The sequence below is a fragment of the Podarcis filfolensis genome (genome assembly GCF_964270895.1).
Source record: "Podarcis filfolensis genome assembly, chromosome: 15".
Classification (NCBI taxonomy): Eukaryota; Metazoa; Chordata; class Lepidosauria; order Squamata; family Lacertidae; genus Podarcis; species Podarcis filfolensis.
Window position 1 is genome coordinate 32,330,872 of NC_139618.1, and position 13,452 is coordinate 32,344,323.

A 13,452-nucleotide genomic window follows, 5' to 3' on the forward strand; every position below is an offset into this window, starting at 1 on the left:
TGTTCTAGAAGCAGCAAACAAACGTATTATGTTGCAGCACTACACCTGTTTTAGTCTGAAGCCGTGGTCCAAATTAGGTCTTTTCCTTTGGACAGCTGCACAGAGAGAATTTTGAGCAGGTTTGCCTTGTTTCACCAAGATGATGCGGTTTCTGCAAAACTTCAGAGCAGGCAGTGAAGAAGGGACCATTAAAGGTTCGTGCAGGCGCTAAGTGCAATGAAAGTTCCCCAGCAGCAACTTCTATATAATCTTTTCTGAGGAGTAAGCAACCACAACCCCCAATTTTAAGGTTTTTCTCTCTCTCTGTCAGAGAGGTTTACTACATTGAGAAACATAATCTGCTACTACAATTTTTCAGAACTTCATACGGCAGCCTGTGAGGCCAAAATCTAAGATTGTCCACCCATCTTTCTGCTCACGATATATTCCAACCAGAGTTCTTCTGCGAAAATGTGATGAACGGAGGGGCAGGCAATCCTTCTGTGTTGTAAATGGGACATAGCTTGTAGTCGCATGGCCACTCATTCCACGCGTAGCGGAGGCCGACTGTGCTATTTGGGCACTCTGGGTTGTGCAGAATCACTGTGTGGGAGGCGCTGGTAGCAATGGATACTGGGCTCCAATGGCACAATGACTCTGCAGAGCAGCACACCTGCCAAAGAGAGAGATAGAGGACTTACCCAAACTTGCTTCAGATGAAGCCCTAGGAACTAAAGCCCTAGAATGGTAGAGTCATTAAACACATGTAGCTCCTTCTCAGCTTGTGGAAGATGCACTTGGCACCAGACTCTGGGCCAAAGTACACATTATTCAGTGGAGCCATGATCAGGCATGCTGATGTTTTGATCTGCCCCCCACCACAAAGCAGTCAATGGGGAATGGAAATTAGATAGGAGCAGCAGTGCTAGGCAAGAGGGCATGTAACCCTTTCCCCACTATGTTGTCTTCCTCATCTAATCCCAGGGTGGATTTGATTTAAATCACGATTTAAATCACTGGAAAGACTTGATTTAAATCTTTTTTTTTTTTACAGAAAGACTCATTCTTGCTGGTATAATCTTAATATTTACAACCAGATGAAGGTTTCATTTTTTGAATAATCAGTTTTCAGAATAGTTTTTACACTTGTATCAAAAATTACAGATTTGGTTATACTATTAGAAATACACAGATAACTATGAAATTATTGTGAGGTTTAATAAGTTAACTGTTTATATTTGGACAACTTTTCTGCTGTGCTTTGTTGGAAGCAGAAAAATAGTCATTTCCTTAATAACAATTTAAACAATTTATTTAGCTAAAACAATAACATTATAGCATATGTACTCATGTTTGTTAATTGATGTGGTTAAACAATTTTTAAAAATAAAACTTAGGCTGAGTTTTAGCACACAGGAAAAACTTAAAACAAATCCTTATTTCCTGATGAATAGGCTTTGGACAATAATGTAACTTAAATAAAAAACTATCTTTAGAAAGATTTTTCCTCCAGAAGCATTTTATTTTTAAAAAACCCGATTTAAATAAAAACCCCCGATTTAAATAAAAATCATTTTTTTTATTATTTTTTTTAAAACCATTGGTTTTTACCCACCCTATTCCTCCACTCCTGAAGTTGCTACAAGCCCAGTTAAGGGGAATAATATAATCGTGGCATCTAATATTGCTATCTGAATTGGTAAAAACATAAAGGATAGAAGTATAGCAGGTCCACATCCGTTCAGTCTGTTCTTTCTTATGGGACACAAACCAGGCTGGCGCTGCTGGATTCAGGAATGAGTAAATTGGATGAATGAACGGCTTGTCTAATGGGCAGCACAACTCTGTGTTTTTCCCACATGGTACATGGCAGAAAGAGTACCCCTTTCCCCTGCGGTTCTTACCTCAAATGTGTTATTGGTCAAGCGGCGAAGCAGGATATCTCCTTTATAGGAGACATTGATACTTTTGCGGGCTACATCCACCTCCACTCTCTCAGGGTATGGGCCTTGGAAAGCCATGCTTTTATCACCATACGCTAATGCCAAGGCACCACGGAGCAATCGAGAGGCCACTGTCTGCTTATCTCGAGGATGGATGCTGCAAAGCAAGGGAAAGTAGTAGTGGGAGGGAAGAAAGGAGGAGATTACTACTGGGGTTCTGTTCAGTCCCCAGCCCTGCAAATTTACTGAGTTAAGGTAGGTACTGGGTGCAAAACATGAAACCAACCATTTTTTCCAGTTCTCATAAAAATCCCATTTAGCTCTCATGGATGTAGAGAAACGTTATGCTAGCTGAGAACAATTGTGTTAGCTGAGGTTCATAACAGTTGTCTGAGGAAGGAGGGCAACAGATGGAGCAATCCCCACCCCCCACCCCCCGCAATAGCTCTTATTTGTCCACCTACTGCCACTGTCCCTAGTTTTCTTTTTCCTCACCCCCATCTCTATACAGTCTCCATCCTTTGCCTCTGCCCCTCTCTCCATGCTCTTTGTCATTCCTTTCCCCCCCCTAAAAATCTCGAAGTACATGGAAGAATACAGCAAAAGTGCTTAATCCAGTTTCCTAGAGGTTCCCTGTAACCTTGCTTCTCGCAGGGAGGAAACGAGCAGAAGACCCTCGGAGCTGGACCTCAGTGTGCAGGCTGAACAATGGGGATGGAGATGCTTCTTCAGGTATACTTGGCTGAGGCCGCTTAGGGCTTTAAAGGTCAGCACCAACACTTTGAATTGTGCTCAGAAACACACTGGGAGCCAATGAAAATCCTTTAGGACTGGTGTTATATGGTCCCGGCGGTCACTCCCAGTCACCAGTCTAGCTGCTGCATTCTGCCAGCAGCTGGACCAGACCCAGCTGGGGCAGCAGCTGTTCTCATGTATGGCAGCAGCTGTACCCGTTTCTTCTTCCACTGTTCCTCCCTCTCTCCCCCCCCCCCCGGCATCATGCCTCTGCCTCCCAGGCTACCCGTCTCCTCCCTCCACCTGTCTGAAGAGCACTGGTGTAGACTCTAGGTCATCTTAGACTCCCGACCAATAAGATGCAAAGGTTTCCATCTCCAGATGCCTTCTGTTACAGAAGGCACCTGAAAATCTTTATGGATGGTTTGGGCGGGTTTGGACGAAGAAAGAAAGTGGGCTATCTTTACCTTCCATAGGGGGAATTTTCATCACCAAGATCTATAGTCACAGCCATGAAAGTATTGAGCATTTTCTTATTAGGGACAAAGCCATAGTCTGCTGTTTGGTGCCATCGGATACGTGCAAAGTTGTCATTATGTTCCTTAGAGCGAACTGTAGATAACTGCAACACAGAACAACATTTGATATTCTGAGACGAAACCTATCTCCAGCTGTGGATGTCATAGAATTATTTTTGTTTGTGCTTCCTGCAGACAGACATGGCTTAATGACAGCATCCACAGCGTACATCTAAAGCATTCTTATACCACTTTAGCGGCCACAAAGAATTTCAGGAGTTGTTGATGGTTAAGGCTGCTGGGAAATGTGGGTCTGTGAGGTAAGCACCCTGAGCAAACTACAGTTCCCAAGATTCTTTAAGGGAAGCCATGCCTGTTGAATCAGAATAACAAATCTAAGCAAACAGTGTGCATGTTGCCCATCAGGAACATAGAGACTGCGGAAAATAGGACACCTACACATTTTGGGATCACAGTTATGGCAGTGGTGGGAGAAGCAATACAGGCCAGCAGAAAAGGAAGCACTGCTGGAAATATCTCCCACAGCAGACCCAGAACCTGCCTTCTGATCCAGGATACAGAGAAGGGAGAGTTTTCTACAGCATGGGGGGGTTAGCTATTCCAGACTTGAGGACCACATCACCACCTTGCATACCCTGTGGGAAGGGCATGCCAGTGGTGGTGATGGCTACTCCATAGATGCTCACACTGTGAACCATACGCACATCACATACACACCAGATCATGAACGGGCAGGCGACTCGGCTGGCTGCAATAGACCCACAGGCTGCTTCTGCGTTACAGACATAGACAAAGGTGTCAACTGTCATATTGCTAAGGAAAGACATTGGAGATGTAAGGCCACACAAAGAATTCACCTGAATTACTCTGTTATCCAAGACTCAAGCCTGCTCCTAAGAATGGCACCCACATTCCAAAGCCTACCACCCTGTCTTCCATCATTTGTAGAATCACTTAACTACCAGCAGTATTGAAGGGTGTTGAGAAACCAGCAATGTGATCATGTCAGGACATGGAGTGAGTGGTTCTACACAACATGTATTGGGGAGGGGGGTGAGGTTCGAAGACAAATGTGAGAAAATACTCAGCTGTGATGCAAGACATAGGAAATAGCTAGGATGGGAGACAAACTGATACCGCCTCCCGTTGCTTGCACAAAGTGCTGCCTTCCTGCAGTTGTCTCAAAGCTGATAGCTCAGGGCTCAAGCCACCACCCTACGGCCACTTACCTGGACAAAGCCAAAGGGAAAGTACCGCTGAGTTTGCCAATCAGACCCTTCGTGGAAGCCTTTCCGCCAGTCTTCTATGAGTGCGGGAAATGTGCAGTTGTACAGACTGGTGTCTATAAGGGTGTTCGCTTCACCTGTGGTAGGGCACACAAAGCAGGAAATAGCCCAGATGGGGTAACTATAGTGACACAATGCCTGCTCAACTCTGTGGGGCCTACCAGTATACCTGAAGGAGCGTCTCCACCCCCATCATTCTGCCCGGACACTGAGGTCCAGCACCAAGGGCCTTCTGGCGATTCCCTCCCTGCGAGAAGTGAGGTTACAGGGAACCAAGCAGAGGGCTTTCTCAGTAGTGGCGCCCGCCCTGTGGAACACCCTTCCATCAGGTGTCAAGGAAAGAAACAATTATCTGACTTTTAGAAGACATCTGAAGGCAGCCCTGTTTAGGGAAGTTTTTAATGTTATATGTTTTATTGCTTCTTCTTCTTCTTCTTCTTCTTCTTCTTCTTATTATTATTATTATTATTATTATTATTATTATTTTGGGAGCTGCCCAGAGTGGCTGGGGAAACCCAGCCAGATGGGAGGGGTATAAATAATAATTTTATTATTATTATTAATACCTACCTTGATACCAAATAACACCTTGGAGGGTCATGTTGAGAAAAGGGTGAATCATGGCGTTCCAGAGCACCGATAACACTTTGGGGCCAGAATCAATGGATAAGGAAGCAGCCCTGCAACATATGAGATCGACCAATTAGAAAAGAATTTACAGCAAGCAGCCAATGCTTGATTTCCGGCTGGTGAAGCACTTTTCTGAATATTTGTGATCAGAGAGGGCTGAAGGATTAAGCACACATCTACACAGCTCAGGCTATGTTATTGCATTGTTCTGAAGCTGACCTGGTCATATATGTCTTACCAGAGGCTTTTAAACGTAACTCTTTTAAAAAAATGTTTCAATGGTTTTTCATAAAGTAGAATACATTAGCAAAATCATTTATTTTGTCATGGTATCTGTACACCTCAGAGAAAATATGCCCCTCACTGAACTCATCCTATTTGTGCAAATATCTTGTTACATACACCTCTCTCATTACTGTCAGAATAAAACAGCAAAACTAGAAAAGCTTTCATGCCGATAACATGTTCAAGGACTGAACCTTTTAAACCATGTTAGAACAAAACCTAGAGAAAACACCGGCTTTCCCAGGTCATGGAATATGCTTCCTCAATAAAAAAAGGTAAAGGTAAAGGACCCCTGGACGGTTAAGTCCAGTGATACCTATTTATCTATTTGCACTGGTGTGCTTTCAAACTGCTAGGTTGGCAGGAGCTGGGACAGAGCAACAGGAGCTCACTCTATCACAGGGATTTGAACCACTGACCTTCTGATCAGCAAGCCCAAGAGGCTCAGTGGTTTAGACCACAGCGCCACCCGCGCCCCATATTTCCACAATATGTGCCAATGGTTAAGACAAATTCATGGAGGATAAGGTTATCAATGGTTTCTAGTCATGAGAGCTACACTGCTGCCTTCAGGATCAGAGGCAACATGCTTCTGGATACTAGGTGATGGAGGAAAGAAGTAGGTGGTTAATGTCCCTGTGTCCTGCTTGGGGACCTCCTAAACGTAACTGGTTGGCTTCTGGGCGGGGGAAGTATACTCTTCTTACATTCCTATCATAATGATTGCAGGGTCTAAGGTTATTCATCCGACCTGTAAGAAACTAGGCACAAGTCAGGCACACTGCACTGCCTTTCTAGTGCCAAATGGGATTACGCCAGGGGTACGGAAATTTGCAACCCTCCAGATGTTGTTTGACTCCAACTCCTATCAGCTTAGCCAATGGTTAAGGAAGATGGGAGTTTGAGTCCAAGTCCAACACCATCTGCAGGACTGCAGGTTGTGTGGATGCTTGTGTGCTGTTTCCACACAGGAAGGAGGTGCTGCAAAGCCAGTGAGCACACAATGTTCTGTAATAGTGGAAAGCATTCAGTGTACTGAGGAACCAGTCTAACACGGCTGGAAGGAACAGAGCATACTGTCATTAACCCTCCTTACTTTTTAGAGTATCCTGAGATTGCACATTCCCGCAGTGCCCTCTTGGAAGACCAGGCCTCTATTGGTGTCCCTCCCCAGGAGGAGTCTATCAGTCCTATGGGATACTTGAGCTTCTCGAACAAATACCGGCCAAAGAGCCAGCACACAGCAGAGAAGTAACTGAAGTCTCCATGGCCAAGGTTCTCTGTTCAATGCAATGTTAAAAGAAACTTTAGAGCATATACAAACTTGCAAACTAATAGTGCAACTAAATGTAATACAACTAAATGCTGTATTACAAAAATAATTTCTGCTGCTGTATTTTCATATATTAGCCATTGTACAGCTGTGATAGATCAGGGAATGGAATACTGAAGAACTACTACATGCTCTGCAGAAGCAGCTAATGTTGGCCACTCTCAGAAACTGTGTAGCAGGCTGTGTGGATCATCATGTATCTGAGCCAGAATGAAAGTGCCCGTTGATCGGCGGAGATATTTGAGATGCTTGCTTCCATTAACTAAATCTTCAAGGTCTTTTTTTACCTTGAAGTCCATGGTAAAGTTCAGGAAGGAAAATTGTTCAACTCTTACTCCACCGGCCAAACCACAAACAGAAGATGCCTGCTTTTGACAGAACACACTCAAAACCTCTGCTTCAGATGGTTTGCCGGAGGTATTGCTTTTTTTAAAAAAAGGCTCTTACTGGCTGTCGGAATAGACCACGGCAAGCTGACGCTGACAAGGTCCTGCAGTTCCACTTCGGACTGGACAAGACCGGCTGAAAACACACGGACGAGTGAGTAATGGGAAGCCTCTGCAAGCTCCTTACTGGCATTGAATATCTAGGAAACAGGGCAGATTCTACTGAAATACAGGTAAGCAAAATTCAAAACAAAGCCCTCAAATATACGGACAGGACAAAGTAACCCAAATCTAGTCCGGGGATGGTACTCATAAGAAAGAGTTATAAAGAACTGGGAATTTCTCTTACACAAGCTGCAGAAACCCCCCCAAGGAAAAAGAAGGCCAAAATCTTATACTATTTCAAACCAAAAGTAGACGATACAAGAAACATGGAGAGCCTGCACACTCACAAATGGTCTGTTGACTGTACCTGGCATGGGAAGGATATGGAAGCAAACAGAGGAGGGGAGGGAGTCGATCTGGCAACTGAGCTACAACAAGCAACTTTAGAAAACCAGGTCCCTGAGGCCCGACTGGAGCAGGAGTCACTATTGGGAGACTCAGAAACTAGGACAAACGAGCCCACCCAATCCCCTCAGCCTGGAGAGAAGGCAGGATCCCCTGCCTTGACTGAGTCGGAGGAGTGGCTGAACAACACAAGAGCACAATATTTGTGTTGTCTTCTAATCCACATTTAGCCGTCAGCCTGTAAGCTTATCAAATTCATTCCCATTTGCATGTGCTGCAACCTCCTGAAGCAAAGCAATGGCCCTAATTGCAACCTGTGAATTCAGACATAATAGCAAACCTGAAAGAAAGCCTGAACCCATGGTTTCAGATCTGGATTTGTCAGCAACAATAAAATCAAAGTTTGGGAGGCAGGCTCGGGTTTGGCTCAAGGGTAGAAACCTCTAGCCCTCCAAATGTTGTTAGACTCCAGTTCTCATCAGCCCCAGCCAGTATGGCCAGTGGTCAGAGATGATGGGAGTTGTTGTTGAGCAACATCTATAGGGTCATTAGTTTCCCACCCCTGCATAAGCAACAGAAATCATGGCTTTGCATATTGTCCAAACTTGGCCTTTATCAGTACTTTTCCTCCCAATGGAGCATATGCTGCACTCTATAGTGATGTGGCTTACCTGAGAAACTGTCATTTCCATGTTACTTTGCCCACTACAAAACCAGACATCTCCAAAGTAGACATCGTTCAACGTCACATTTGATTCCTGTCCCGTCCAGTATTGCTGTATATGTATATTGAAAGGGCCACCTTGGGCCATAGGACTCAGGAGTACTTTCCAGATCCCAGAGCCTTTTTTTGGGGGGGGGAGGGAGAGAATTTATAAAGATCTCAGGCTTAGATAGATAATTTATTATGGTCAAAGACTAGCTCACATAACATAACACAATAAAAACAGCGTTCATAAAGATAAAATATACAATTGGAGCAGATTGCAGCAATAGCTCATGAATTAAAATTGAGATATATACATACACCTGTACAACTGAGATTTGGGCTACCATAAAAAGTTGACCCTGAGGCACCCCAAAGGGCTATTTCAGCATTTCCCTAGTAAGCTATTTTATTCTAGAGGATGATCTGTGCCTACAAATCTAGGCGCAGAGTCTGGCTACCAGCCAGGTCGTCTTAGGATCTTTGCCTAAGAGGAGAGAATTAAGTTTAGACTTGTCTGAAAGATTGGCGAGCCTCCTCAGCAAAGGATCAATGGTGTCTCTACGAATCTCAACATAAAAAGGACACCTAAGATCTCGGGCTTATTATCATATGGAATCTGTTCCAAGGAAAGTATACATGCCTAAACCAAGCCAACAGATTGCCAGAATCTCGGACCAACGATTCCTCCATTTTATCAATGCTTAACTTTTGTCACAAGAAACATTCCCTCTTTATGGGATCCCTGTACCATACTGGTACTCACAGAAGTATGCAATAGAGGCACAAAGAAGTCAAATAAAGTTGTGCCGTTCAGGAGACTGTGTGTTAGGATTGGGCAGTGGGGCAAGCTTTATATACTTTAAGAATGTAAGAACCCAAATGAATCAGACCAAGAGCCATGACCATAGTGGCCTATAGATGCCTCTGGAAAGCCCACAGGCAGGACATAAGCATAATAGCATTCTCCCACTTGTGATCCAGAGCAACTGGTGCTCAGAGACATATTGCCTCCGAAACTGAAGCTAATATTTGTTTAGATGAAATATGTTTGTGCCACCTTTAACATCTAAAAATATTCTCAAGGTGGTTTGTAAAACAAAAACATGGAGCAATAATACATAGTTGGATGCTACCCCACGGATAGTAGCTTTATCCTCCATGAATCTGCTTAATCTCTTTTACAGCCACCCAAGCTGGTGGTCATTACCACATCTGTTGGCAACATATCTGAGAATTTAAGGAAGCAATGTGTAAAAACTACAATTCTGCTTTTTGTTGGCTCTGAATCCACCACTTGAATCTGCCTTTTTTACCTTTAACGTCTGTCATTTTTTCCATAACGTTGCGATCCTTAGAAACAGTCACTACTATGTTGGCGCCAGGATCCCCATAGCCCCATATGACGGCCTGACTTGGTTGCTTCTGCAGTACCATGTGATCGCCATAATAGGAGGCAAGACGAAGCGTAGCACCTGGGAGAACACAAAATGTCATGACATTCTTGTTAGTAGTTGGGGTTTCTCTGGAATGTTCCTGTGGGAAATGGGCTGCTTTGCAGCCAATCAACAGTTAGATTTTTTCTGATTGCAGAAACAGCTGCCAGTCTGTATCAGGTTGTCAAGGAAGCCAAGTCTGTTAGTGAAAAGAGGAACAGATCCTCAGACATTTTACTTTTCTTCACCCTGAATTGTTCTTAGATTTCAAGAAAATATTTCATATGCATGCTTCTTTTGACTTTTTGGAGAACCCCTCCCCAGGATGCTTTTTCATTTTATTTTTTTTTGGTGAAAGTATTTTTTAATGAATTATTAGCCATATAACCCAAATAACAAAATACAACTTAATGAGGCAAACGCATAAAAACTAAACACAACGAAAGGAAGCATGGTATGGGATGTTACATTCACATCAAAAAACCCGATGATATCTGCAATATGATACACAGCTGGATATCTGCAATATGATACACAGACACATAAACCTATTATTGAAACCTTGCATGCAACTTTTCCCAGCATCCACATTGGCATCAAAAGGCCACCCCATAAATTATCCCCATTTAATCCAGATACATTCTTTCCAGGGAAAATCCAGTAAGTTTAAAACAAAAAACCTGTTTCCAGTCACCGGCTAGCAATATCTGAACTGCTTTATTAATATTAAGCCCCTGACTTAATATGAAAAGTGTGATGAGAGGAAAGTGAAATGCTGAAAGCACAGGGTAGTGACAGTTACACTGAAAAAAAAAAGTGAGTTACACAATTTTTTTATTGTGAAAGGAATCACAGTTCTGGTTGTTGTGCTCCAACGCTTCCCACGAAAAACCTCTCTCTGTCCTTGCTATTAGTTTTGTTTTTTGAAAGAACTGCAATCCCTTCACATCAGGAGATTCAAATAGGAAGGTGAATAAACATGAAAGTTCTGTGACTAATGTGAATACAGTTGCTGCCGTTTCAAATTTCCCCTCTAGCCCATTTGTGTACATGTCTCCTAGCAAAGGACATTTTCCTGTGAGGGGCAGCTCCCGCCCTCCGCACTCACCTGCCCTCCAAACCAACAGCAACACAAGCAGCACGGAAGAAGCCATGGCCCCTCTGACCAAACAAAAGCAGGAAGTAACAGCACGTGATTCTAGGGCGTGCAGAATTCCAGCAGCCAGTTTATCTTAAAGAGGCGAGGTTCCTTGTGATCTCACAACTGACCTGGGGCCAAAAAAAAAGGGGATGGGGGTGGGGCATGATTTCCATTTGAAAGCGTTAGTACAGAAAAGGCAATGCACGCTTTAATAAATGCCCTCCACCAGCTGGAATGCTATATAACACAATTTCTGCTTTATTCAGCCATGTGGCTTCAGGTCTGCCACAGATAGGAATAGGTAGCCTTTGCAGTATCGTAGCCTAACATTTCTTATCCAAGCCTCTTACTATCCCTACCAGAAATATATACACGACTCCCCAAATTTGGGCTTCAGGAGTAGCCTCTTGCAGAGCTTTTGAGCACACGTCTAGACTTCTGTTCCTCCTGAGAAATTACCTGGACACATTAGCAAAGAATGGCCTGGTGAGCAAAGGATTGCAGGAGTACATAGCATTGCAACTATCGGCTGTCTACAAATCCCATGTCAAATCGGTAAAATATGTTAATATTACTCTTGATTTAACAACACATTTATATCCCACCTTTCTTCTGTAGAGCTCAAGATGGTTTTCACAACTTCCAACAACTTTATTCCAGAACCTTCAGAGCCTAAACTAGGCTATGGTGAATAATGATTTTGATAATATTTTTTATGAGTTTTCAATTACAACAATCCAATAAGAGCGTCATGATAACAATGCCAAATTATAATATAATTTCTAATACAAATCATTCAAATTATATAATTTAGGCGGCCTTCCGGATGCTAGAATTGATGGTTTCTATAATTTCTATAATAAGTGAATGATGATTTTGGCTCAAGAGTCCTTTATGACAGATGGGGACTTGGGCTCCCCCCAGTCTCTCCCCCCCTCATTTTTAAATTTATTTTAACGAAGTAATAATAATAGATAATAATAAAAACCCCAGCATCTTAATCCCTTCGGCCAGAAAGGGATTTTATTTTTATCTGGCCTTTCCTCCCCAAGATCAAAGCAATGTATGCGATTGCTCACAACAACTCTGTGAGAGGCTCAGGTGCACAGCTGACCCAGAGGAAGCCCACGGCCTAACAAGGACTCACACCCGAGTCTCCCTTGGGCAACCCTGGCACCCCAACAGAGCACACCAGTTGGGGGCTTTGTACCTGCCCACTCCCTACTGAGCACCATAAGGGGGCAGCTTAGGCCCTAAAAACCTTGGATGTTGCCGGGTGGAGGGGCTCCCACCATCCCTACCAGAAATATATACAGTGGTGCCCCGCAAGACGAACGCCTCGCAAGGCGAAAAACCTGCTAGACGAAAGGGTTTTCCGTTTTCCGATGCGCTTCGCAAGACGAATTTCCCTATGGGCTTCCTTCGCAAGACGAAAGCCCATAGGGAAATCTCCAGGACAGCGGGGAAGCGCAGCGCGTCTTCCCCACTGTCCTCGGACCTCCTCCGAAGGCTGGCGGTGGGGCGGAGAGACCTTCTCCCCGCGCCAGCCTTCGGATGGCTGTCCTGAAGACTTGCGGTGGGAGGAGGGTTTTCCTTCCCACCGCCAACATTCAGAATGCTGTTCTGAATGTTGGCAGTGGGGAGGAAAAACCCTCCTCCCACCGCAAGCCCCGGGAACAGAGGAGAAGCGCTGCACGCCTTCCCCTCTGTTCCCGTACCTGTCCTGAAGGCTTGCGGTGGGGAGAAAAGCCCTTCTCCGCACCGCCAGCCTGGCAAGCGGTCTCCATAGGAACGCATTAATTGATTTTCAATGCATTCCTATGGGAAACCGTGCTTCGCAAGACGAAAAACTCGCAAGAAGAAAAAACTTGCGGAACGAATTAATTTCGTCTTGCGAGGCACCACTGTACACGACTCCCCAAATTTGGGCTTCAGGAATAATCTCTTATTGTGCATGTGTCTATACTTACTTGCAAGATTACTTGTAATGAGCAGTACACTGGGGATTAGTGACCTGTTTTCCAATTCCATTATTTTATGTGTTTTTTTTAAAAAAGCACTTGCTGAAATTGCTCCCGAGAAATTACCTGGGCACATTAGCAAAGAATGGTCTGTTGAGCAAAGGATGAAGGTACATAGCAATTCCGACCGTCTCTACAAATCCCATAATGTCAAATGGGTAAAATATGTCAGCATTACTCTTGATTTAACCATGCATTTATATCCCGCCTTTCTTCTGGAGAGTCCAAGGCTTCAACAACTTTATTCCAGAACCTTCAGGCTATGGCGAAGGATGATTTTGGCTCAAGAGTCCTTTATGACAGATGGGGACTTGGGCTCCCACAGCCTCTTAACCCCTTCGGCCAGAACAATCTCTCTGCATTTTATTTTTATCCGGGCTTTCCTCCCCAAGACCGAAGCAACCTATGGGATTGCTCACAACAACCCTGCTCAGGTGCGCGGCTGGCCCAGAGTTAGCCCGCGGCCTACCAGGCGCTGGCGCCCGAGTCTCCCTTGGGCAGCCCCGGCACCCTAACAGGGCG

At 44.3% G+C, this 13,452-nt stretch overlaps 1 protein-coding gene across 1 annotated transcript; it reads right to left on the minus strand.

The window, feature by feature from the left end:
* Positions 1 to 247: 247 nt before the first annotated feature.
* Positions 248 to 11,016, minus strand: SIAE (sialic acid acetylesterase). Its single transcript, XM_083588753.1, has 10 exons — positions 10,877 to 11,016; positions 9,649 to 9,807; positions 8,298 to 8,470; positions 7,178 to 7,316; positions 6,494 to 6,677; positions 5,053 to 5,162; positions 4,426 to 4,559; positions 3,125 to 3,279; positions 1,884 to 2,079; positions 248 to 652 (listed from the first exon to the last, which is right to left on the minus strand). Exons 1-10 carry the CDS (start codon positions 10,920 to 10,922, stop codon positions 416 to 418), a joined length of 1,533 nt encoding a protein of 510 aa, XP_083444879.1. The 5' UTR covers positions 10,923 to 11,016; the 3' UTR covers positions 248 to 415.
* Between the last annotated feature and the right edge of the window lie 2,436 nt (positions 11,017 to 13,452).